The sequence below is a fragment of the Manacus vitellinus genome, unplaced genomic scaffold (genome assembly GCF_001715985.3).
Source record: "Manacus vitellinus isolate BGI_N305 unplaced genomic scaffold, ASM171598v3 scaffold_19_pilon, whole genome shotgun sequence".
NCBI classification, from domain to species: Eukaryota; Metazoa; Chordata; class Aves; order Passeriformes; family Pipridae; genus Manacus; species Manacus vitellinus.
In genome coordinates, this window is record NW_021939395.1 from 6,643,637 (window position 1) to 6,665,540 (window position 21,904).

At 42.2% G+C, this 21,904-nt stretch overlaps 2 protein-coding genes across 2 annotated transcripts in view; one reads left to right on the forward strand and one right to left on the reverse strand.

The window, feature by feature from the left end:
• Positions 1-2,878, forward strand: part of LOC103766680 (collagen alpha-6(IV) chain) — a 41,618-nt gene extending 38,740 nt beyond the window's left edge. The window contains exon 42 of the mRNA XM_018070689.3: positions 373-2,878. Within this exon, the coding sequence (XP_017926178.2) occupies positions 373-633 (261 nt within the window). The 3' untranslated portion in view covers positions 634-2,878. The remainder of the gene's footprint in view (positions 1-372) is intronic.
• Positions 2,736-13,547, reverse strand: ATG4A (autophagy related 4A cysteine peptidase). Its single transcript, XM_018070691.3, has 12 exons — positions 13,414-13,547; positions 12,188-12,259; positions 11,740-11,838; positions 10,623-10,724; positions 10,016-10,088; positions 8,570-8,649; positions 7,395-7,582; positions 7,207-7,285; positions 6,190-6,335; positions 5,542-5,598; positions 4,340-4,451; positions 2,736-4,028 (listed from the first exon to the last, which is right to left on the reverse strand). The coding sequence occupies exons 3-12, from the start codon at positions 11,798-11,800 to the stop codon at positions 3,964-3,966; spliced, it is 963 nt and encodes a 320-aa protein (XP_017926180.1). The 5' UTR covers positions 11,801-11,838; positions 12,188-12,259; positions 13,414-13,547; the 3' UTR covers positions 2,736-3,963.
• Positions 13,548-21,904: the final 8,357 nt, after the last annotated feature.

Sequence of the window (21,904 nt, forward strand, 5' to 3'; positions counted from 1 at the left end):
ATGTGGAAATGCCAATTAAGCTACAGTATTGACTTAATCCTCTCTCTCAGTGGAAAAAGTTTTCCATTGCACTCTCCTAGAGGCTCATTAGTGTAAGACTGTTAGGAAAACATGATGTCAGCATTATTGTTTCCAAATGTTCCCAACTTCCAAGTGAAAAGCTGGTTTGCCATTATACCAGGCCAGTAAATTCAGCCTAAGTACGTTCCTTTGCTTCTTCCCCTCTAGCCCTGACTCAAAAGACACATACACAGAGCCAAGGTATGATTTTGGTTGCCTGTTTCACTCCTTTTAGACCAGAACTGGCAGAGCCCCTTGGTTACCACCCATTCCGTTCCTTTGAGCTCACATAACTCGACATCTTTGTTTCAGCACACTGCGGCCGGGGCAGAGGGTGGAGGTCAGTCCCTTGTCTCGCCTGGTTCCTGCCTGGAGGATTTCCGTGCTACTCCCTTCATCGAGTGCAACGGGGCTCGGGGAACGTGCCATTACTTTGCCAACAAGTACAGCTTCTGGCTGACCACGGTGGAGCAGTCGCAGCAGTTTGTCAGTGCCCCTCCCTCAGAGACCCTGAAAGCGGGACAGCTCCGGACGCGGGTCAGCCGCTGCCAGGTGTGCATGAAGAACTTGTAGGGACAGAACTGCAGTTACACTCACAGCCCTTGTTACCCCAGATTAGCCATCACGGACTGAAGAAGGGTAAATTCATGAACCTGTTTTGGGTGTGTGTGATGGGTGAATCGAGACAGACGGAATTCTACAAAAATCAAGTGTCGAGTCCAGGAGTTTGACCACGCACAGAGGAGGGAAAGACCAGTGCTTTGAAACCACTTTTTGAATGAAACATGGTGCTATGCTTTTACTTCAGTGTTTTTTTTCCTCTCATTTGTGGCTACCTCAGAAAGTCTCTGCGAGTTCCTTGTTCAAACTGGAGAGCAGCTGACACCTCACACCACTCGTGTCCAGGGCACATGCCAGTCATCATCCAGAGAGACTTTTCCAAAGCTATGCTTAATTGGTGTCTTTGCAAACAGTACTTGGTCTAGTGTAAGGGAGTGAAGACTCATTCTCTTATGAAATACAGAACTAGCTAAAATTTGTGTGTTGTAGGTGACTTGGAAACACCGTGCAGTAATGGTTGATAACTGATTTTCTTAGACTCAAAAATTAATGTTTTGCTTTGCTTATTATCCAGATGAAACACTCCTTCCTCCAGTGACAGGTAATCATTTCTAATTCAGACTGTCATCTACAGTTGACCCTGAAGAGCTACGAAAAATGCAGTTTTTGATGGGATGAGGAATCCAAAACTCCTCTAGTATTTTTCATAGCTTTGTATTGAAATATATTCCAGGTAAAATGTTGACTTCACAGTCCGTGCTTATCTACCTGCAGTCACCAGAAATGTTCTATTACTATGAACATGTATTTCCTTTCTGAGGCAGCCTTGGCACATTTATTTTGTAATTACTCAAGCTGTGTGTGTTTGAGAAGTAGAGCTTTCACTAGATGGCACGTGAGCTTATGCAGATATGGGAGTAAGTGGGTATGGGATGTACATTTTCTACTCCCACAGTCACAATATGTTGTAAACTGCTTCCTCTGGGCTTTTTGCTGTTAGTTTAAAAAATTGTATTTCTAGTGTACACACCATTAACTAGTCATGCTTTCCTTCAGGGCATAATTAAAGAGAAGTGCCACTAATTGGATTATCCTTGTATATTTTGAGGGAAAGGACATTTCAAAGGAGTGCCTAGCAAATACACTGTCACCTTGGCTTAAAAATCTAAAATTATTCAGACAATTTTTACTAATGCAAGACTGAGGTATTATTTTAAAGTATGATTTCTTTATGAGGTTCTAGGGCTCTAACTCTGTCCAGCAAAGTACTTAAGAACATACTTGCAGGTAATATTTGAAGCAGATAATATTTTTACCTTTAATGATGATTACATGCATAACACATTATTATCTTCCAAGGGGGGGGGGCAGAGAGCTCTGCATGTTCTGGAGTTGAACCACCCTGGAGATGAGCAGGGAAGTTGTGAAGGACAATGTAGTCTTTCATTTCACTTATTCCTAATTGTGAAAGATCAGCAACTGCTTTGGATGTGCTTTGCAAATATCCTTAAGGCATTTTCACACCCTTGACTGGCAATCCTTTCATGCAGGATACCCAGTCTACTTCTTAGCTGTCCTGGCACAGACAGATCATGTTGGATTTACACCCTGGGTTCCATTCCCCATCAGCCTCATTTCCATCACTTTACCCCACCCCAGAATCCTTCAGGAGCTCTGTGGGGCTCAGGCCTCCCCTGAGGAGTGTTACCCCATGGCCAGGGGCGGGGTGGGGAATGAGCCTGTTCTGCTCCACTGAGGAAAGGTTTCTTTACCTGTTGCCTTTTTTTTTTTTTTTTTAAGCAGTAACTGCTCAAGACTGAGCATTTCAGAGCAAGGGCTGTTTTTTTCAGTGAGGAGGAGAGGGCTGCAATTGCTGTCACAGGAACAGTAAGTTCATGTATTAACTAAGAAGTAATACTTTGTTTTTAAAAAAAAAACCCATGCAGCTAATCCACGGAGAGGGGGAAGGAAGTTCTATTTTTCCTACATGTATTGTTTCCAAACCGTGGTTAAACATTGAAGGCAAACAAGGTGAGCTGTGACCAGGTTATGACTATTTTCTTGGAAGTCACACTGGCCCTGATCCCGAAGTGCAAGTGAGAGCAGACAGCATGCAGGATTTCTCTATGTTGTCATTTATTGCTGAAGATGAAACTGCCATTCACGTCCATTACACTGTCGTGACACAATGACCACAATGGGGACTGTCTGATAGTAAAAAGGAACTGCATAATGGATTAAAAGATCTTTGCCTTTATTCTGAGCTGGTTTTCTTATAGCTGCTAGAGAGATACTCTGCCTAAGAAACAAAACTGCACCAGCTGTTCTGATAAACCTGGAGAATTAAGGCACTTTTACCAAAACAGATTTCGAAAGGCAACAAGTCAAAACCCAACAATTAAGTAAGTTGCATATGCCTATATATTAAGTTTTAAGATAACCTGGGTTATATTTAGTTCACACAAACAAATTAACAAAATATAGCAGCATACAACCTATGAAAAGCTTAAGAAATTTATTAGATGCACAGATAAAGTGCTGTAACAGAGAAACTTGTGTAAATCTTTTTAAAAATAAATAAGGTACAGTTAAACCACCTTTGACTTACTTAAGCTCCAAAGAAAAGTCAGCCTAAGTTTTAATGATTGAATTTTAAGGTCAAAGTGAAATATATCATAACTATAACAGTGGTTGTGATCTGTATCAACTATTTGAGTCTCCTGTTCCTCTTGAGGTTTCCCAGGAACAGGAAGGCTATTGCAAAACGTATACGTTAGACATAGTTCCTTTCACAGAAACATTTTTGTAATAAAGTGTGGTTGCTCAAATACATGTTAAAATATTTAACAAGGAAACGATTTTTTCCTGATCCAGTCGATCTTTTAAACAAGACAATGCATTTTTTCTATGATGCAGCCCATGGGAGGGAACAGAAGTAAACATCCTCCTTAACTGAAGACTGTTTTGCTTTAAGAACTAAACTATTGCATTATAAGAGAGCAAGAAATACCCATTTTGTGTTATCCCTTTCTCCAAACATACAGCCCATTGTCAGACATATTTTTGCCTTAATGTCAGAGGTCCATTTGTCTTCAGGAAAGACACACATTAAAAACAGGTTCCCTTTCAGGGTCTTATAATAAAATCTTTCACTGCCTTTCCCTCGGGGGAAGCTGTTTGACAGAAGGAACTGTCACTGCTGGAGTTTTGGATGCTACCAGGTGTTTGTGCTCTGTTATCCATGATTTCAGGCACTTTGGGGCTAACATGGCTGTGTGATTTAAGTCAATGCAGTAATATTAGCAATATGTTCAATACTCAGAAGGGTCACCACAGTTTCCTTCATACGCTCAGGATTTCAAATTCTTCTTCCAATTCAAACAGCTTGTCTGTAGATTCAATGAGTTCTGGAAAAAAAATTAAACAATTTAGAATCTAAAGACATGCCTGACTTTGTTTACTTAAAAGAAAACCAAAACACCCCCCACCACCATTTTTCTGGAACGTGGCTTTTGAAATATTTTGTAAGATTTAAAAATACATTGTGCTAGGACTTGTAAATTGTATGTGGCCTGTCTGGATAACTGATACTCTGTAAGAAGACATGTAGTGATTGCTTGATCCTCAGGAAAGCCCAGTTATTCCACCTGTGATGATTCTCCTGTTTGCTAGGGAGAACCACTGTGCTGCCCAGCAGCACTTTCAGCTGGTACCACACCTGCTCCTGTGGTTGTCACTTCTGGCTTGGTTGGAGGTATGAAAGGAGGCCAGTGTGGTGGGTGCTTCTGGACCAGCTCAAACATCCGTAGACTCTGCTGCTTTAGAATCTCCTGAGGACAGAATACAAAACAAAAAGTGTCTTGCTTAATTAGAAACATTTTTAATTATGTATGTCTATGCAATAACAAAGGCTGTATGCAGACAGGCAGTGAATACCTGTTATTTCAGGTACCTGCCACTATGAATCACTGCTTCACAGATCTCTTTTCCTACTTGGAAATACACCTGAAAGATGGATCTCTTAAACTGTCCTACAAATTATCAATGTGTTATTATAAGCTTTGATATCCTTACACCTATAATTTTGTTTACATGGAGCAGACACCAAGAATATGGTATTTTCTGCCTTTTATATGAAAATTACTTGCATGGACCTCTCTGTGTTCAAGTTTTCTGTTGATCAATGAGGACAAAAGACAGATCCATTATCTCAAAAAAATACCCAACAGATTCTGAAAGATAGGTTTTAGTCAGAAGAAACAAGTTATTATTGAAGCCAAATTTCAATCCTATCAGGTAAGCTACATCATATCCTCTATTCAGTTATTTATAAGCTGCTTTCCTTAGCCTTTTTTTTTTTTAGAAATGCCTTTAGAAGTTGGTGTTACTTCACATTCATATTTCTGTAGCTTAATATCCCAACTGCTTGCAGAAATATCCTAAAGTCCTTTTCCTGTGGCAGCAAGCACCTTCTTTGTATCCCACAGTTCAGCAGGAGAGATTCTGCACTGAGAGAATCAGATCTTTTGTGGTACCAGGAACCAACAGTCAGAATTAGTACACATATTATTATGTCAAAAAATAAATAAGGATCAGGAAGCAAACAAACAAATAAATTGCTACAACGTGGCAGTTTAAAATGTATTTCTCAGTAAATGACTAAGTATCAGCCAGTAACACAGTACTGCTAAAAAAAGCCAAACTCTGTAAGGGTATACATGGACTTGTTTTCCCAGTGCCAGGGCTCAGGGCTGCAAAATGCTGAACAAGCTCCATGAGCAACTCAGCAGTGTCATCTTACCCTGATCCTTAGTGCAGCCTTTGCTGGTGCTTGTTTGATTTGCAGGCAGGGAATTTCCACTTCAAAAAAAGAACAGTAAACATGGTTTCATACAGAGCAAATAAAGATAGTAGCATTACCTTTTGTACAAGACTACACCAGTTATCAAAATCACATTCTTCTTTGCAAAAGAAGCCCTAGGGAAAGAATACACATAGTAGTGTTAAGGAATTACAATATGTCAATGAGTGAAGGATGCTGTGGTGACTATGTATTGGATATATCTCAAGTGACAATCACCCCTAACCCAACCAAAGGATGTTGGCATGTGATCAGATTGAATTTCTTCACCTACTACAGTACTCTTGTTACCTATACTGGATATAGAATTACTACAAGTAATTCTATTTAAAGATTTGTAAATTATATAAAACAAATTAAGCTCAGGTAAGTATCTTCTCCAGAGCAAGCATGGATACATGCAATAAAATAAGGAAACTTGATTCAGTTCCTTGCTTTCACCTTCAAAATACTTCTAGAAAAGGTAATGGCTGCTCAGGAAAGAAAATTAATTGTCTCCCCAGGATCCACAAGTGAATTCCCTGCTTGACCTAAAATTCACGTATCCTATGCAGTTACTATATAAACCACCAGGTGTTAAATTTTAGTTTGTAGCAGACTGCTCTGTGAGCTTGGCTGTGATCAAGAAAACACGTTAGTGCCCTTACCAATACACAGAGGTACTGCTTTGAATAAAGTACACACATCTACTATTTCCTAACACCTACTAAAGCTACTGAAGGGTCCAAATTCATGATCTTCATTCTGTGTGGGGCTTGCTGGCAGTGGAAGCTTTCATCATCAACTGTGCCGTTTTCTTCTGAATCTACAAAACTCTGAGTGGTGTGAGGGTCCAAGTAGATCAGCTCATTGCCTGCAGGGGTAAAATCCACATGGTGATAATAAGCAAGAGGCTTTCATAAGCACTTATTCCATCCACACTTGTAAAACACAAATTGGATTATCAGCACAGTCCATATCTTGACTTTCTAGCTAGTCTTTAAAAGAATTGGAAAGTTAGGCACAACAGCTTCCCACAGGGCAGTTAACATACCTTCCTACTGTTACCTGTTAGGGTAGATGTTTTGGATGGTTTGTTGTACCTTTGTCTCATACTTTAGCTGTGTGAGGTCCAGATTTTTTAAAAATCTCAACTGCTGTAATCCCTAACATTCCACAGATCAAGAGGTACAGGATGACCACAAATGCAATCTGTAATCCCGTTAGGCATTCGCTCAGAAATTGGAACAAATAAGTCTGACTAAAACAGCTCAGGTTTTACAAAAGGAAGAACAAAATATCCAAAAAGTTATGGATCAAACGAGGGTGAAATCTGAAAGACCAAATCTAGTATCAACTATTGCATTAATTAATAAAGGAAGGCATGGAAGAAGGTGAAAGAGATACTGCTATGAGAAAGTAAATTATGAAAACTCTGAAGCAAAAGACTAAAACAAACCATCCTTCATTAGAAAGTATTAATCATTAGGAAATATTCAGTACTCCAGCAGCAGTGACACTTGACACTTGTTGAATGTTATGTCTTGTTCCTGCTTATATCATTCCTTATTTTACATCAAGCTCTGTTCCTATAAGGATGGTATGATACTGTTCCTGAAGTTTCCAGCATATGTTTCTTCATTTCCATTCTCATACTTGAACTGCTTCCCCTTCCCAAGGAAAACCCTTTCTCTTTCTCATCTCATATCATATGGATATTCGCAGTAAGTTTCTTTCTTCCTTACCTAAAAATCCTATAAAATAATAGGCGTTATTGGGTTTCCCTCCTAATGCTCCCAAAGACTGTGGCATCTTAAAGCATTCCTAGGAGTTGAAAGAGAGAAAAATGACATTGAAGTTGATTTGTTTATTGATATATCAGATACCTGAACTTATTTCACAATAACAAACAATGACTGAAAAACCCCCTTACTTTAAATGCATCAATGTACACTGGATTTATGTGATTTATCCCTAGGCGGAGAGGTATAATGAGCAGGAGGGGCTTCCAGCCTGTGCAGAATCCGGCTGTGTTCTTGTTTCGGCCAAGAGCACTCCTGTGCAAATGTGCACTGCTGTGGGCAACGCTGCTGCTCTGGGGAGGGGACCAGCACATCTTCTCTGGGGAATGGAAACAGAGATCAGTGAATGCACAGAGCAACACAGAGCACGTCTTCCACTCCATCGTGGATTGAGCTACTTTTCCAGACAGCTCTATAGAGCTTCTGTTTTAAGGCAAAAGGAGCAGGGCATGGAAATTGTTAACTCTCTAGTAAAAGTAATTCTGGCAGACAGAGTATGTGCTGGCACATCAGTGAGACACGAGATAAGTGGCAGGGGGATGAAAATTTAGGACAGAAGTTACGTTTACTACTAGCAGTATTAATGCTGTCAAGCTTCGCCTGGGAATTGATATGGCAGAGATGAAGCACTAGAAATTCTTCAGGGAACTCTTCACTTCCAGTGATGCAGACATAAAATAACCAGGAGTAGGGACAAAAGTAGAACCAGGCTATGGCTAAATACTGCTTGTAAACCCACCTTCCTTACATCTGCAAATCAGCCCTGTGTTTCTCTAGGATCTGACCCTGGTTTCTCTTTTGCCCAACAGAAGCAAATCTTTGGCAAACTCTGTATTAAAAGCAGTTCTCTGTATTTCTACATATTGCAACTTCATTCCATGGCTGGGGTGGGAGTTTAGATAGCACAGACCAAATGCCACTTTTTCCTCAACTGCATGGTATGTAAGTTGGCCTCAAAAAGGCCTCGTCATTTTGTGCTGACTTCAGTTTTGGAAACCCAAAACCTGAATTTGTATTTCTTGTATTGCTTTTCTTACCCTGGGAACAAGTAGGGATGGCCCCAAGTATTTTGTTCATATTTAGATACATTCAGGAGAGTGGAGTCAAATCAAAAACTGTAACCAAAGAAACAATCACAGAATGATTTAGGCTGGAAAAGACCCTTAAGATCATCAAGTACAACTGTTACCCTAATGCTGCCAGAATGTAGTTTCCCCAAACAATTAAATTTGCCATGAATTTGAGCTACTTTTTATTATTTGCTGAGACATTAAAGTAGTTCTAAAAAAACTTTTGTTTCACTTACTGATGTCTTCAATGACCACTGTATTGTCCATAGAGACATAAACTGCTAATGAATTCCATTCATCAAATAAAGCAAGCTTCCTAGAAAACATGAAATTAATACTTAACACAAGTTAATTAGGACCATGGGGGTAGCTTTTAATTCAGGATAGTTAAATGGTTCTTGAGTAAAAAAATTGTTTCTTTGGAAAAACATTTTTTTTAAATTTCCATGTAATAAAAAGATAACTTTAATATTTAATATATTTAGAAAAAATAAATACAGAGTGGTTCCAGGAAAAGCACACACACTGTACTGTGTGAAAGCTGTTTTGTTCTTTAGCCAAATGCAGTGATAGTAACAGCTCAACCACATAATTAGATTTATTACTTTTTATTGCATTTAACAGCCTCCACAGTGGGATCCTGCCCACAGTGCCTGGCATTGTCTAGAGAAGGAAAAAGTTCCTGTGCCAGTTTTTCACATAACTTTGTGCTTAAGTGCTTACTTCCACTAAATTCAGTGGAACTATTTCTGGGCATGTGCAGAGAGCAGACTCAGGGTGTTAAAAGCCAGAGCAGCTAAAAGTTTTTGGCACCCTCAAGTTAGGAGGGGGCATTAGAGCCCTTCAACAAGTTTCTGTCCACTTGTGTGACATCCAAAAGTCTGGGGAAGGGACCTATGCCTTTAGGCTGCACAGGCAGTCAGCTACCTAAAATAAACCAGAAAAACCAGTATGTAAGTGCTCAGCCATGGAGAATTTGTAAGGGAAAGGAACTGGAGGCCAGGGCATCCTTTAGCTCCTCTCTCTCTCCAGACTGTGTGTCTGTCCCAGAGCTGCAGCAAACTGCACCCAGGACCTGCAGTCTAGCCTTCACTTGAGATTTGGCACCTCCACCAATCCCTCAGGAATGGAGCAAAGTCAACTCTCTAAGTGTGGCTTCTAGACTAGGAGGAGCTTCCATGTTTTACACAGCAGCCTCAGGCAGCACTGCAGCTCAGACAGCAGGGAACTGCAGTTCAGTTCCTCCCTGGCCTGGATGGCTTCACTCAGATCCTTCCCAGCACCACTCTAATCTAATCAGGTGGCACTCCTGACCTGTCAGAGCTGGGCCACTTTGTGGCAAGGAGTGCATATTCCTTGCTGGAGCTTACCAAGGTTAGGGCATGTTGACAGCATAGCCAGAGAGCCCTTTCTGCAGGTATATATACATATATATATGTATACACACGGCTCTTGGTATATTAAAATTTAGAACTCACCCAGTCCTGACTCACTACTTGCCTGCTGGGCTACACCATGGTCTGCACTGTGCTGGCAAACACATGGCACAGACATTCCTGATTCTGAGAGAGAGGGAGGGAGGGAGGGAGCTCATCCTTTGGCACTGCCCTGGGGCCTCAGTGTGGTCTGAGCTCAGCTGCCCTGAGGGAACGTTCCCAGTGAGCTATGGAGACGTGACTTACTTGAGTACTTGAGCAACTGTGTTTGGTCCAAACCATTCTCCGATGGACTTCCCCTCTCCAACACCCATCTGCGCTGTTTTTGTGAGGGAAAACACACACAAAGAAAACACACACCACAGAGAAGCTGGTCACAGTGTATGTTAAATAGCATGGCCTACTTCTGACATGCATTCTAGAGCAACTGCAAACTGTATTTAGCAACAACAATTATTTTCTCAATCTATGCTCTTTTCAAATCTTAATGACTCCTAGTTCCCTTACTAAAAGTTCCTAAATTGTAACAAGAATTACAAATATGTCCTTAATTACAAATTACAGCACTAAGCTTTGTGACTGTCTGTTTTAAAACTATCAACTCTGCTACCCAAAACTTGAATACTTTACCAAGGGCTAGATTCTAGCATACAGCCTTATTTAGGTCTTAGTGAATAACATTTCTGAATTATTACACTTTCTACCCACTTGCATGCATTTTAATTTATGTATTAACATACACACTGTCTTCACAGTCACCTTTTAAAATTTTTTAATTAACTTATTGCAAAGGAGAAAGTTTCAACACAGTAGGAATTTCAGTGGACAAAAAAAAGTTGGTGTGTGTTCTTACCCATTTGGTGGATGGAATAACAGCAATCTTTTCTATCTAGAAAGCACCGTAAGATTCTATGATATTCTTCTGGTTGTTTTTTGTGTTTTTCCCATTGCCAATCTTACAGGAAAAAAAAAGTTATACAGATAAAAAAAATAATGTTTCCATCATACTGATCAAATTTCTAGATGGTAGAAAGTCATACACTGAGATGTTAAGAGACTAATGTACAATCCATCTCTAATATTTAATTTTATTTACAGATCCTAGAAGTTACAGCTTGTCATTTCTTATCAAGCTGTCCTTTATCATCACAGGCTAGATTGTGATAGCTGGGAAACTAAAATAAAAATGTCAACTGCAAGTATATCCCGAGTGATCACTGCTGAGAATTGATGGCTATTGCTCTGTGAGAGCTTTCGAGACTGTTTAGAACTACCTGCTTTGCTGGGACCTTGTTAGATTTGTAAGCATTTGAAGGACGGTAAGATCCATAAAGCAAAGTCCAAACACAATGCTGGCCCTCTCCCACAGCAAAACCAAACCATGGCTTTGCCATGTAAGCTTCTGCTTCTAATGTGAGGTGGTTACTTCACATTTACTGACAGAGAAGCACATCACAGGGCTGATGCTACGAAGCAGATACATACTGCAAATTCTAGTTTTTCTCAGGTGATTTGTTTGCAGGGAATAACAGGGTCTGCTGTGGGGTTTGGACTCAGGCTGGTGATGGGTCAGTGGTTTGTGAAGTACTCTGTGAGGTGTCTATCACTATGTCACTACTCACACAGTCACTGTGTGCCAACATTTGGGGGCTATGTAAGCAATGAGGAGAGGGGAAGAACTCAGACACGTGGTGGCAAGTTTTCCCATGGCTTCAACTTGGATATTCCTCAAAAAGATTTATAAAATAACAACAGTGGGATTCCCTCTTTGTCCTCCCTCCATTTCTATTTTTCTGCTTAAGGCTGGCGTGATTTTAACCTGTTAGACAAGAATAGTTCACTTGTAACTTCTATCAGGGCATCAAAGAAAGTTTCCCTAAGGAATTTAGGTTTTATGCTTTTATGGAAAACTACAGAAGAATCAAACAGTCTCCAAGCAACACAAAAGTTCCCTCAGCAACAGTACTCACCCCTTCCTAAATGCCTGCAGATCAGTGCCTGGGCCAGCATCATCTGCCCACAGCGCAGCATACATCCCCAGCCCGCGTCAGACGAGGGACCGGTGCCTCCTGAAAACAAAGTTCATCACAACCAGCGTGGGCTTTACACTGAGTGCAGCCACTGAGAAAACTTCAGGTTAAATCTCTAACAACTGTACTGCAGGCTAAAGGCACTGAGCAGGCTCTTTTCTTTCTACAGTGCTGCTGTAATTTTACTGCTTGCCCTATAAACGTGAAGACCTGATTATACACAGGTAGAGGCAAACAGGGTTTTTAATAGCTTTAAATCTTCTGTTTGCATAAACAGTTAAAATTATGATGAAAATGTTCCAATACTGTAAAAATAATTTTAGACTCCCTAACATGATCACTAATCCTGCTAATCCACAAGCAGGCAGCTGGACTGCTGCATACTCACCAATAGGGGAAAACTTTCTTCTATACGTAAACCAGAGACGAGCACTTATATCCAACAATAGCTTAGATTTGTCTGGAACAATTTTAAGAGGAAAGAAATTATTAAAACAGACTTTTAAAACTGAAAAATTCCCATTTTCTCTGTACAGGCAATATATGAAGTGTGTGGAAGGCTCTTGTTAGCTTTTACATACAAGACCCTTAATACTTAAAATATTTTTAGCAGTTGAAACACAGGGAGCTTTTGTAGACTGCTAATTAAAATTAACTTATTAAGGATGAAATAATTATTAGCCAATGAAGTTTTACATGGGGTTTGGAATGATTATGCCCAGCCTGAATGAAACAGCTCTGGAGAACTACGTCCTCAGGAAAGAACTGGTAAATCAAGTTAAAAAAGGTAAATAACTCCCACATGCAAACCATCACGGAATTATGCTCTACCTCCAAACCCAATACAAAGTCATTTTAAGAACAGGCTAATAACATTAAATTTAATTAAATATCTTTTGTTTGTTTGTTTAAACACACGCACTTACAGACTTCTCCCAAAGGCTCTGAAGAATGATTAAGAATCTTATTTGCTCCCTTTCCCTGCGCTGTGGCTCAGCCTGGCTGGCCTCTCCAAAGGATCCCTCAGCTGATCCAGGCTGCAGGCAGCACCCTGGGCTGTCCCCAACACCAGGCCTGCATTGGTGGCCACTGCCTTTGACATGTAACACAGGATGCCCTTGTCTTCTCCCCGAGGAGCAAAGCTCATTTCTGAATCCTTATTTTTATATAAATACAGAGCTCCGCCATAACTTTTAGGTCTTTACTCTCACCAGAGTATGTGCAGTAGACTCGTTTGTTATTCTTTTGAAATATCCTTTTAGTGGCACGTAACAGGCTGCAGACAGCATCCCTCATGGGAAAATAATATTAGTGAGGCTGAACATTTCCCAAAATTTGTTTATTTATCTGAGGCAGCTGATCTTGGGAAGTGACCAGGCCCTTGCTGCAAGTGCAATCACTTTGCACAAATTACAGTTGGAAGCACACTGGCTTTGGTTCTGGTTTCTGTACAGGAGGAGTTCCACTGCTTACAGCTGATGCCTTGTTGATAAAAAGGAACAAACTTCTCTCATGAGACTTTTAGGGAACATCAGGAAATCTGGAGCTGCTGATGCTGCATGCGAATCTATGAATGCTCTACAGAAGTAATAGATAATTTAATTCCACAGATACCTGTGTTTAGGTGGTGTTGCCTTCCTAGAATCCACACTGGCTCATCAGTTTCTGGAAATTCTTCTAAGTAGTCTGACAAAATAGTGATCTGGTTTTCATACCTAGATAAAACTGAACAGGAATACACAAAATTCAAACTCCATTTTATCCCTTTGTTCTTTTATGCACACCTTGGAGCTCTCAGACTGAACTAGCTGCAGCAAGTCCTTGCAGCCTTTGGGGGTTCTGATCAGTACTGTCAGCTGCTTTTAGTTTTTTGCTTTAAAAGCTGTTCTGACACTGAAATATCCAATGCCTTGGCTGGTTTTTATTTTGATCCTTAGCGACTGCTGAGAGAACATCAGGACTAACACCTTGATTTAAGCAATCTGACTGAAGCCAGTGGCAGAAGTTCAGGATGACTGCAGCGAGGGTGAGATTTGATTCAAGATAATGAGGGAAGGAAAAAACCAATTTAGGCACTATGGCTTGATCTAAAATGTACGAAAAAAATACAAATCAGAGCGATTACAGCCTCGTGCTTAATGGGAAGCATGTGAAAAGTGTTAGCAAGACTGGGTTTTACTTTCTCAACTGGAGATTTGAAACACTTCAGGAGGAAGAAAAAAAAGATATATTAATGTTATTATTCAACATTAGATCTATCTAGTGTAAAATAACAAATAATAATTAACACTATTGAAAGAAGACAGTCCAACCATTTTCTAGATCATTAAAGCAGTGCTTTTTGGAAGAGTGAAACATGCCTTCAAGCGTAAAAATGAACGTAAAACCCTTTATTTTAGATAACAATCTTAGGAATATATTGATAGAAAAATCAAAAGTTGAAAGTGAAAGCAGACACAATTTTATTTTATTCTTAAAGTAAGTTCACGTATATCCACTATAAAGAACGAACAATCGGCTGTTAAGTATATAAAAAAAATATAAGAATTCATGTAAAAAATATACGTTCCAGCAACCCAAAGGGAGCTGCACCACCCTCTGGCTGGAAGCAGCGGGGGCAGCGCTGCCGAGCCCCACTGCCCCTTCCCCGCTGAACACCGCGACAGACCCGCTGGGGCTGCCAGCTGGGCAAAACAGCCCCTCGCCCTGGGCCCTGCCTGCCCCGGCAGAGAACCCCCCGCTCGCTGCACTTGGAGGGCAAATCGCCTGTTTTGGGTCCAAACACCCAAGACACTCTCGCCCCTGGAAATCCGACAGGAGACACCTGCGACCCCTCGGCGGCCGCCGTGTGACAGCTCATACCCCACGGGAAAGCACCACTGGGGGGGCTTTGCCCTTCCCGGGGGCTCTTTTCCCCTCCCGGGGTCTCTTTTCCTCGCCCGGGGTGTCCTTTCTCTCTCCAGGCTCCCTCAGCCCTCAGAGCGCTCCCGGCCGACCCGCGGCGCCTCCTGGGGCCGGGCTAGGCAGCTGAGCCGCCCCGCACCGAGCCCCTCAGCCGAGCCCCTCAGCGCTGTGCACCGGGAGAGGCCGCGGGACCCCCGCTCCAGGCGAGCCCCTCACGCGGATCGCACCCCCCCCCGCCCCGTCCGTCCTCAGCCCGCCGGCGCCTCCCGCCGCTGTGGCCCCCGCGGGCAGCCGGCCCGACCCTCTTGCCGCGGCCCCCAGGCGCTCCGGCCCAGCCCGTCGCTACCCGCCCGCCGGCCGTGCCCGCGCCCCCGCCCCTCACGGCCTTCTCATCCTCCCGCTGTCACCATCCTTCCTCCTCCTCTCCCCGACACGGAGGCACAACACGTGCCACGCCGCGGGGCGCCCTGGGAGCTGCAGTTCCTCCCGCCGCCCGCCCGCAGCGCAACGCCCCCTGCCCGCGGGACTACAGCCCCCAGCAGCCTTGCGGCACAGGGGCGGCGGAGCAGGCGCGGAGGTGCGATTGCCGGGCTGGCCCTGGCCGGCCTTCTGATTGGCGGGACGCGGCGAAGCCCCCGCCCCTCGGCGGCGGGCGGCGGGCTGGGCAGCATGCGAGGGCGAGGTGTCGGACTGTGCGGTGTGTAACCTCGCCTTCGCGGGGGCGCCTCGAGGATCTGCGGGCGCATGCTGCTCCGCGACCGGGCACAGGGGCCACCCGCGCCGATTCAGGTTAAGCGTGGCTGCGGGCCCCGGGCGCGGCTGCGGGCGGGCGGTGTCCGCGGGGCGGCTCCTGCCAGCCGCTCCCGATCCTTGCCTCGCTCACTCTCCTCCTCTCTCCTTCCCTCACGCTCTCCCGCAGGATCACCGCACCGCGCTGCACTGGGCCTGCTCGGCGGGACACACGGATGTCGCCGACCTCCTCCTCGGGCTCGGCGTGCCTGTGAACGATAAGGACGATGTGAGTGCGGCGGCCCTGCCCGGATCCCCCGCCCCGCCGTGCGGGGGCAGTGCGGGTGCGCGGGCTCTGCCGCGGCCCTTGGCTGTCGTGGCTTCAGCCTTCCTCCCTTCCCTCCTTTTCCCTCTCCTGGTGCCCCCAGCGCGGTGTCTGAGAGGCTTGGGAAAGCCCAGGCTGCTGTGTGTGCGCTGAGAAAGCAATGAAATACTTCGGTGTTCATGTGGAAATGGGCGTAGAGAGACTTGATGAGTCCTGCTTGTTATCAAGGAATTTTAGGAGGACTCTTCTTATGAATGAAGCTGCAAAACCAGCGGTGTTTGTCTGGGTAGTTTTGGGGATTTTCATGTTGCCTTTATCTCGGTGTGATCCTCTCAAATGTGTTGTGCCAAATCATGAGGTGCCTTGAAGATTTTTCACGTTGGGGAAGGCGTTATAGAGCAGGTGGCAGGTTCAGTCATTTCACAGTTGGAAAGGAGATGGTCTGCTCATGTTCTAGAGGAAGGGTTGAAATATTTGCATCTGTTACAAAGCATCCTAAATATCACCCTTAGAGAAGGAAATGTCTCATCAGTTTAGAGGGTAGGGTATAGGAAAGATTAAAGAAACTTTTGTACACCCTTTTCTTTTTTGTTAAAAAAGCACTAGTGTGAATTCTGGAGGCACAAACTGTCCTGCAAAGGTACTGTGCATAACTGTGACTTCTATCATTTAACTGGCAGCATTTGTCAGGTACTGAGTGCAGGCAAGAACATGAGACTTGTCTCTCTGGTGATAATCAGTAATGTTCAGCTTTACAGTTATAAGAATATGTGCAGTGTGAGTAGCTAAGTCTCACTTTGGGTTATGCATTGTCATGGTTTTTTGCCTGAAACTCATGTTTTGAATAATGTGGTTTTGTTCTCACCTCTGTAGGCTGGTTGGAGTCCCTTACACATTGCTGCTTCTGCGGGCCGGGATGAAATTGTGAAAGCCCTCATTGCCAAGGGTGCTCATGTCAATGCTGTCAATCAGAACGGCTGCACACCCCTGCACTATGCAGCCTCCAAAAATAAGCAGGAGGTATGTTTAGCCAGGCTACTGGCGGTGGTGGTGCTCTGGGAAGAAGGATTTTATTATGTTAACTTCACATCCTCCTCCCCTGCTCCTTTCTCTTACTACACACTCAGATTGCAATCATGCTTTTGGAGAACGGGGCAGATCCAGATGCAACAGATCACTTTGAATCCACCCCGTTGCACAGAGCAGCAGCCAAAGGGAACCTAAAAATGGTACAGATCCTTGTGCAGCACAATGCCACTGTGGATATGCGGGACTCTGAAGGGAATACTCCTCTGTAAGTAATTTTTTATTTTTATTTTGCTTAATACAGCATAATCTTTATGAAATGAAATGCCATTACTCCAATTTCTTTTTTTTTTTAATTTTTTTCTTGCCTCAAAATACTGCCTTGCTTCACATCCCCGTGCAATTAAAAAGTATTTGACAAAATCATACTTAGTATTTTGCCTAAGTGTGTCTGTACATGCATACTTTAATTTGTGTTACCACATCTACTTAAAGAGTGTAGAACACCTTTTGTAATAATTTGGAATACGTTTGGTTGCCACTAGAGGGTAGAGAGTGAGCTAATGACATCCAAGTCAGAGGAAACTGGTCTTGCAGGCTGGCCTACTCTGTCCTGCCAAGCAAGAACTCCTTTTACAACCTTTTCTTCACCTCTCTAAGGAAAATAAGTTGCAATTTCAATACAACCAGCCCCGTGTTCGATGTTACCTTAGAGATCAGTTTGAATCTGTAAGGATAAAACCTTAGCTGCTTTGAAGTTGGTGGCAAAACTCTGCCTTGTTTGGAGTGGAATCAAGAGTTTGCTGTGAATAAGATCAAGCAGTGTGTTTAAGCTGTACATAAACCATGGAATGACCCTGGAATGCACACGGTTATTCTCAGGAAAAAAAGTGCTTGCTGCATTTGCAGTGACTCGTTACTTCAGATTGTTTTTTAGCAATGGATGATTCCTTTATCACTTTTGATTCAAATGGAGGTTGCCACTGTCCATTTTCACTGTGGATTATGTTCTCCCTTGCTTTGCTGACTGCAGAGCCAAATCCTAATCCAAAGAACCGTCTTAACATTACAAGGACAACAGCAGGAGGAATGTTCTTGAGTTGCTTAATGACAACAGAGTAACTAGACAGCAAGCTTTGGAGCCACTGTAGGTAGTTGGTTGTGTGTGGTTTTGTTGTTCTAGGATGTATCTCCCCCCAGAATTCGCGCTGTCATTTTGACATGGCATAATTATTGCTCTTTATAAGCCTGGACTGTTTAACAGTGGCTGTGGGTTTCTTGTTCTCACTGCAGTCATTTAGCCTGCGATGAAGAGAGAGTGGAGGAGGCAAAGCTGCTGGTGTCTCATGGTGCAAGCATTCACATTGAGAATAAAGAAGAGCTGACCCCACTGAAAGTGGCAAAGGGTGGCCTGGGAGCCATACTTAAAAGGATGGTGGAGGGCTAGTGGGGGCTTCCCACTTGAGCCTCTTTCTTGTTGCACTTATATTTAAGACTGCAAACTTCAGAGTTTGATATTTCAACCAGGATGTTGTGTGTGGGTATCAGCATGGTAATAAAATGTTTTTATTGAAGCTGTCCTTCAAGTGCAGTGCCAAAACAACTGTTTATACTTCCTGTTAATTGAATAGTTCACTGATTTTAAAGTATTTTTCAATATTTTGCAGTTTTCTTTCAGTTTACAGTACGATCTGTATAAATGTGGTCATTCTTTGTATGTCAGATCTTAGTTTAGAATTATTTCTTTCTAGCAACAGGACCAAAAATGCTTTACCAATTTAAAACCAATTTCATTTTGGAAGCTTGTCCTAGAGTCTTTTTTTTTCTTCCCTTAGCCTTTGTGATTTGTATGTGGGATTGTATTTAGATTTTGTGGGTACAAATTGTCTTTCTTCAGATGATTCTAAACTACACCTTATCTCCCTTTGTAGAATGCAGTTTGCTCAGTTGCTTGGATAAATGTATCCATTTTTGTTACTCTTGATCTATTCAAGTGAGATCTGAGTGTTTAAAGCTTTTTTTGTTGTAACTGGTTGTTCTTCTGTTTCTCTGAATCTTTAAATACATGTATTTGATGAAGTGCACTGGATTGCTTGCAGAATGCAGCAGCAGTTTCAGGGTTACCTCTGCAAATATAATGTTTTATAATGGATGGCTCTGGATAATTCTCTGGGATATACTTCAAATGTAATGTTTTTTCCTCTTGCTCCTTTTGTAGGTTCCTTTTTCTGTTCTCTTTGACTCCCATATGCAGCACTGACACTTGCAGTTTACCATCTTGTTTTATAACAGAAACCTGGTTTTATCTCTACTTACTCATAGCAAATCTTGATATTAAGTTATTAGAAGGCAAAGCTAATGAGACAGAGTCTGAAAAGTGACCTGTTCTGATGTTGGTAAGATCACTTTTGGCACCAGTGGATAGATTTCCCCTTGAACAAATGATGCCAATAAAATTCTGTGAAATAAAGAACTTTCCTAAACAACAATCTTTGGTATCATAAAACTTTATTGAACCTGTATGTAACAAAACCAATGTTTTCTAAATAGCTTGTATGCTTGGGATGTGAACAGCAGATGAGACGAAACTCTGCCATCCATTCCACAGTATGGGAATGCAACATGTTTGATCTTCAGCCTCAAGGAAAGGTTGAAATGCAAGCTGGCAGTTTCTACAGTTTGACTTATAGGGATTAAGGTAATGCAGTTTATTTTGATAAACAAGACAGAAACAACCATTGACTTTAAATGTATCTTAGAACACAAAATGCAGGTGAAATTTCACATTGAGAGCAGGAGGGATAACTTGCCTGTACAGTAAGCTCTGGCCATGCAGATCTTGATTGAAGGAGGAATGTGACTGAGTAAATGTTTCTTGGGTGTTGCACAGGCACTGCTGAAAATCTGATTTGAGAACAGCTGAAGTTAAGAGTTCTGTGTTCATCCTTGATCTCTGTGTAGCAAAAAACCCCTGCCACAGCTCTGTAGCTTTGTAAATACACTTCCCTAGGAGATGGTAGCTTGAATGTTGGCTGAGTATCTGGTTTCCATGTTAATGATCCCTACTCCCACAGGAGCAGATAAATGGGCCATGCAGCAAAGACTGTTGGAACATCTAAGGCAAATTCTGAAAAATGTTTCTGTATCCTGCGTGGCTCTGCAGGGTTTTAGAGTTACACACAGTGGATCAATACCTAATTTGCATTGTGCTTTGCCCAGAGCATCAGCAGAAAGCTAGGAACAGTGCCCCATCCTTTTTAATAAACTTTTACAGACTTTATAATGAGAACAAACATCTGCCAGAAGGCTTACAGAAACATCTCAATATGTTAAGAAACTCTGAATAAATGTTATTTTCCTTACCTTCCTGCTCCCCCCCAGCAACTTGTTTTGTTTCTTATTTTTGCCTTTTTATTTTTAATGCTATCTATTACACACTGATGGGTAGAAGTACGAGAGGAATCATTAGTCAAGAACTTGTGTTGAATTGTTCTTTTGTTTTATTTAAAAACATTAACGAAACTTGAGCAGTTTCTACTTTTTGAACACATATAAAACCTGTGACGTTCTAGGAAGGTTGTATTAGCTATAGAAGGTAATTACAACTTAACCCCCATAAGCTCCTATCTTACTGCAGCAAGTTGTGTAAGGCATACCTGCAGATAAATTTGTGTAGGTGAGATTAAGGAAAGATTGGAAAAAAATGTGGTAATGATCACATAACATAGTCCCCTTTTCAATCACAATAGTGCTGTTGCAGAGAGGTGGAAGTTGGAAAGGTGTTGCAGTAAGAAAAACGTGGCTAAGATGCATATATACAGAAGAACTAATACAGCTATAGTGGTAACATGAAGACAGTTGTTTATAGTTTCCCATGAAGAGTAAAAGAAAACTTAGGAATATCAGATAAGAAATTATTTTAAATTATTGCTGCTGTCAGCCAAGTCATGGGCTCCCTCTGACTAATAATTGATTTGAAACAAATAAGGGGAAACACCTTCGGTAAGAAATAGCACCCAAACAGGAGTAGGTATTCTCTCTCTTGCTGTTTCTGAGCGTGTTTAATGTCATCATTCTGCATGTTGACACAACTTTGGGTGTCAATATCAGACTTTCTCAGTAAGCTGCTCAACCCAGATTGAAGGACATGAGTTACGGATTTTGCTTGGCACAGTTGCCACAAAAGTCAACAAGAGCTGCCTGATTAAGGAGATCATGACTTAAGGTTTACCCTGGATATTTAGGGAAGAGAAGAATGTGAGGATCCACCAGTAAAATATGGCAATGTTGGTATTAGCAAGGGTTTGACCCTCACAGTCTGGCACAAGCAGTTTTTAGTTAAAATTGTATAAGAACACCGTAAGTGTCCTTTTACTCTGGAATGAAGCTAAACACTACAACACACATAACAAAGATAAATATTTGAAAGCCAGAAAACTGTGTTGGAAAGGACAATGAATACAGTTATGCTTGAAGATCCCAAATGACTCTTAGCTAGGACTTCATGCTTTACATCTTCTTTAAATGTTGCCACGTTTTTTCTATTTTTTCCCCCCTTTTTTTCCTTTTTTCTTCTTTTTTGGTTGTTTTTGGGTTTTAGGGGGTTTTTTTGGTGCTCACTCTTTTGATAAACATATTTAGAGCTGTAGGAACTGAACCTGAAAATGTTAGCCGAGAAATTTTAAAGATGAATGTTGCATATGTCTAATGTTTACAGGCTAGGAACAGTCAGCAAGGGATTTATGCATGTTAGGTCTTATAAAGTATTTAAGTGCCAAAAAGTTCCAGATCCCTGAGCCAGATACATTTTTGTGCAGTGCATGAGACTGAAGCCAGTGTTTCCCTGAGTCAGCGAGGACCTGCCTCGTGTAGTTCCAAACAGAGCTACTGAGGCTGTGGGTCTGTATTCACCTGAGCCCCCCTGAGCTCTTCTGAAAGTAGGTCTCTTTGGAAAAAGCTTTTTGAAAAACTGAGTTTGTGTAACCTCAGAAATGAGGCCCAGAGAGAAGAGGTGTCTAGTGATCAACATGTGTGTGGTTCAGTTCCTTTTTCTCCTTCCAGCCACTCTTGATGCTTTCACCTATAGAAAACAGGCTGTTACACTGGGCTAAAGAATCAGAG

Excerpts from the sequence above, each read along its gene's own strand:
- ATG4A (XM_018070691.3), bottom strand. The coding sequence starts at position 11,800 with ATGCTGCGCTGTGGGCAGATGATGCTGGCCCAGGCACTGATCTGCAGG. Across the intron at positions 7,583-8,569 it reads AGTGGTCATTGAAGACATCA|AGAAGATGTGCTGGTCCCCT; the intron begins GTAAGTGAAACA and ends TCCATTCCCCAG. Across the intron at positions 5,599-6,189 it reads TGGACCCTTCAGTAGCTTTA|GGCTTCTTTTGCAAAGAAGA; the intron begins GTAGGTGTTAGG and ends TTCTTTCCCTAG.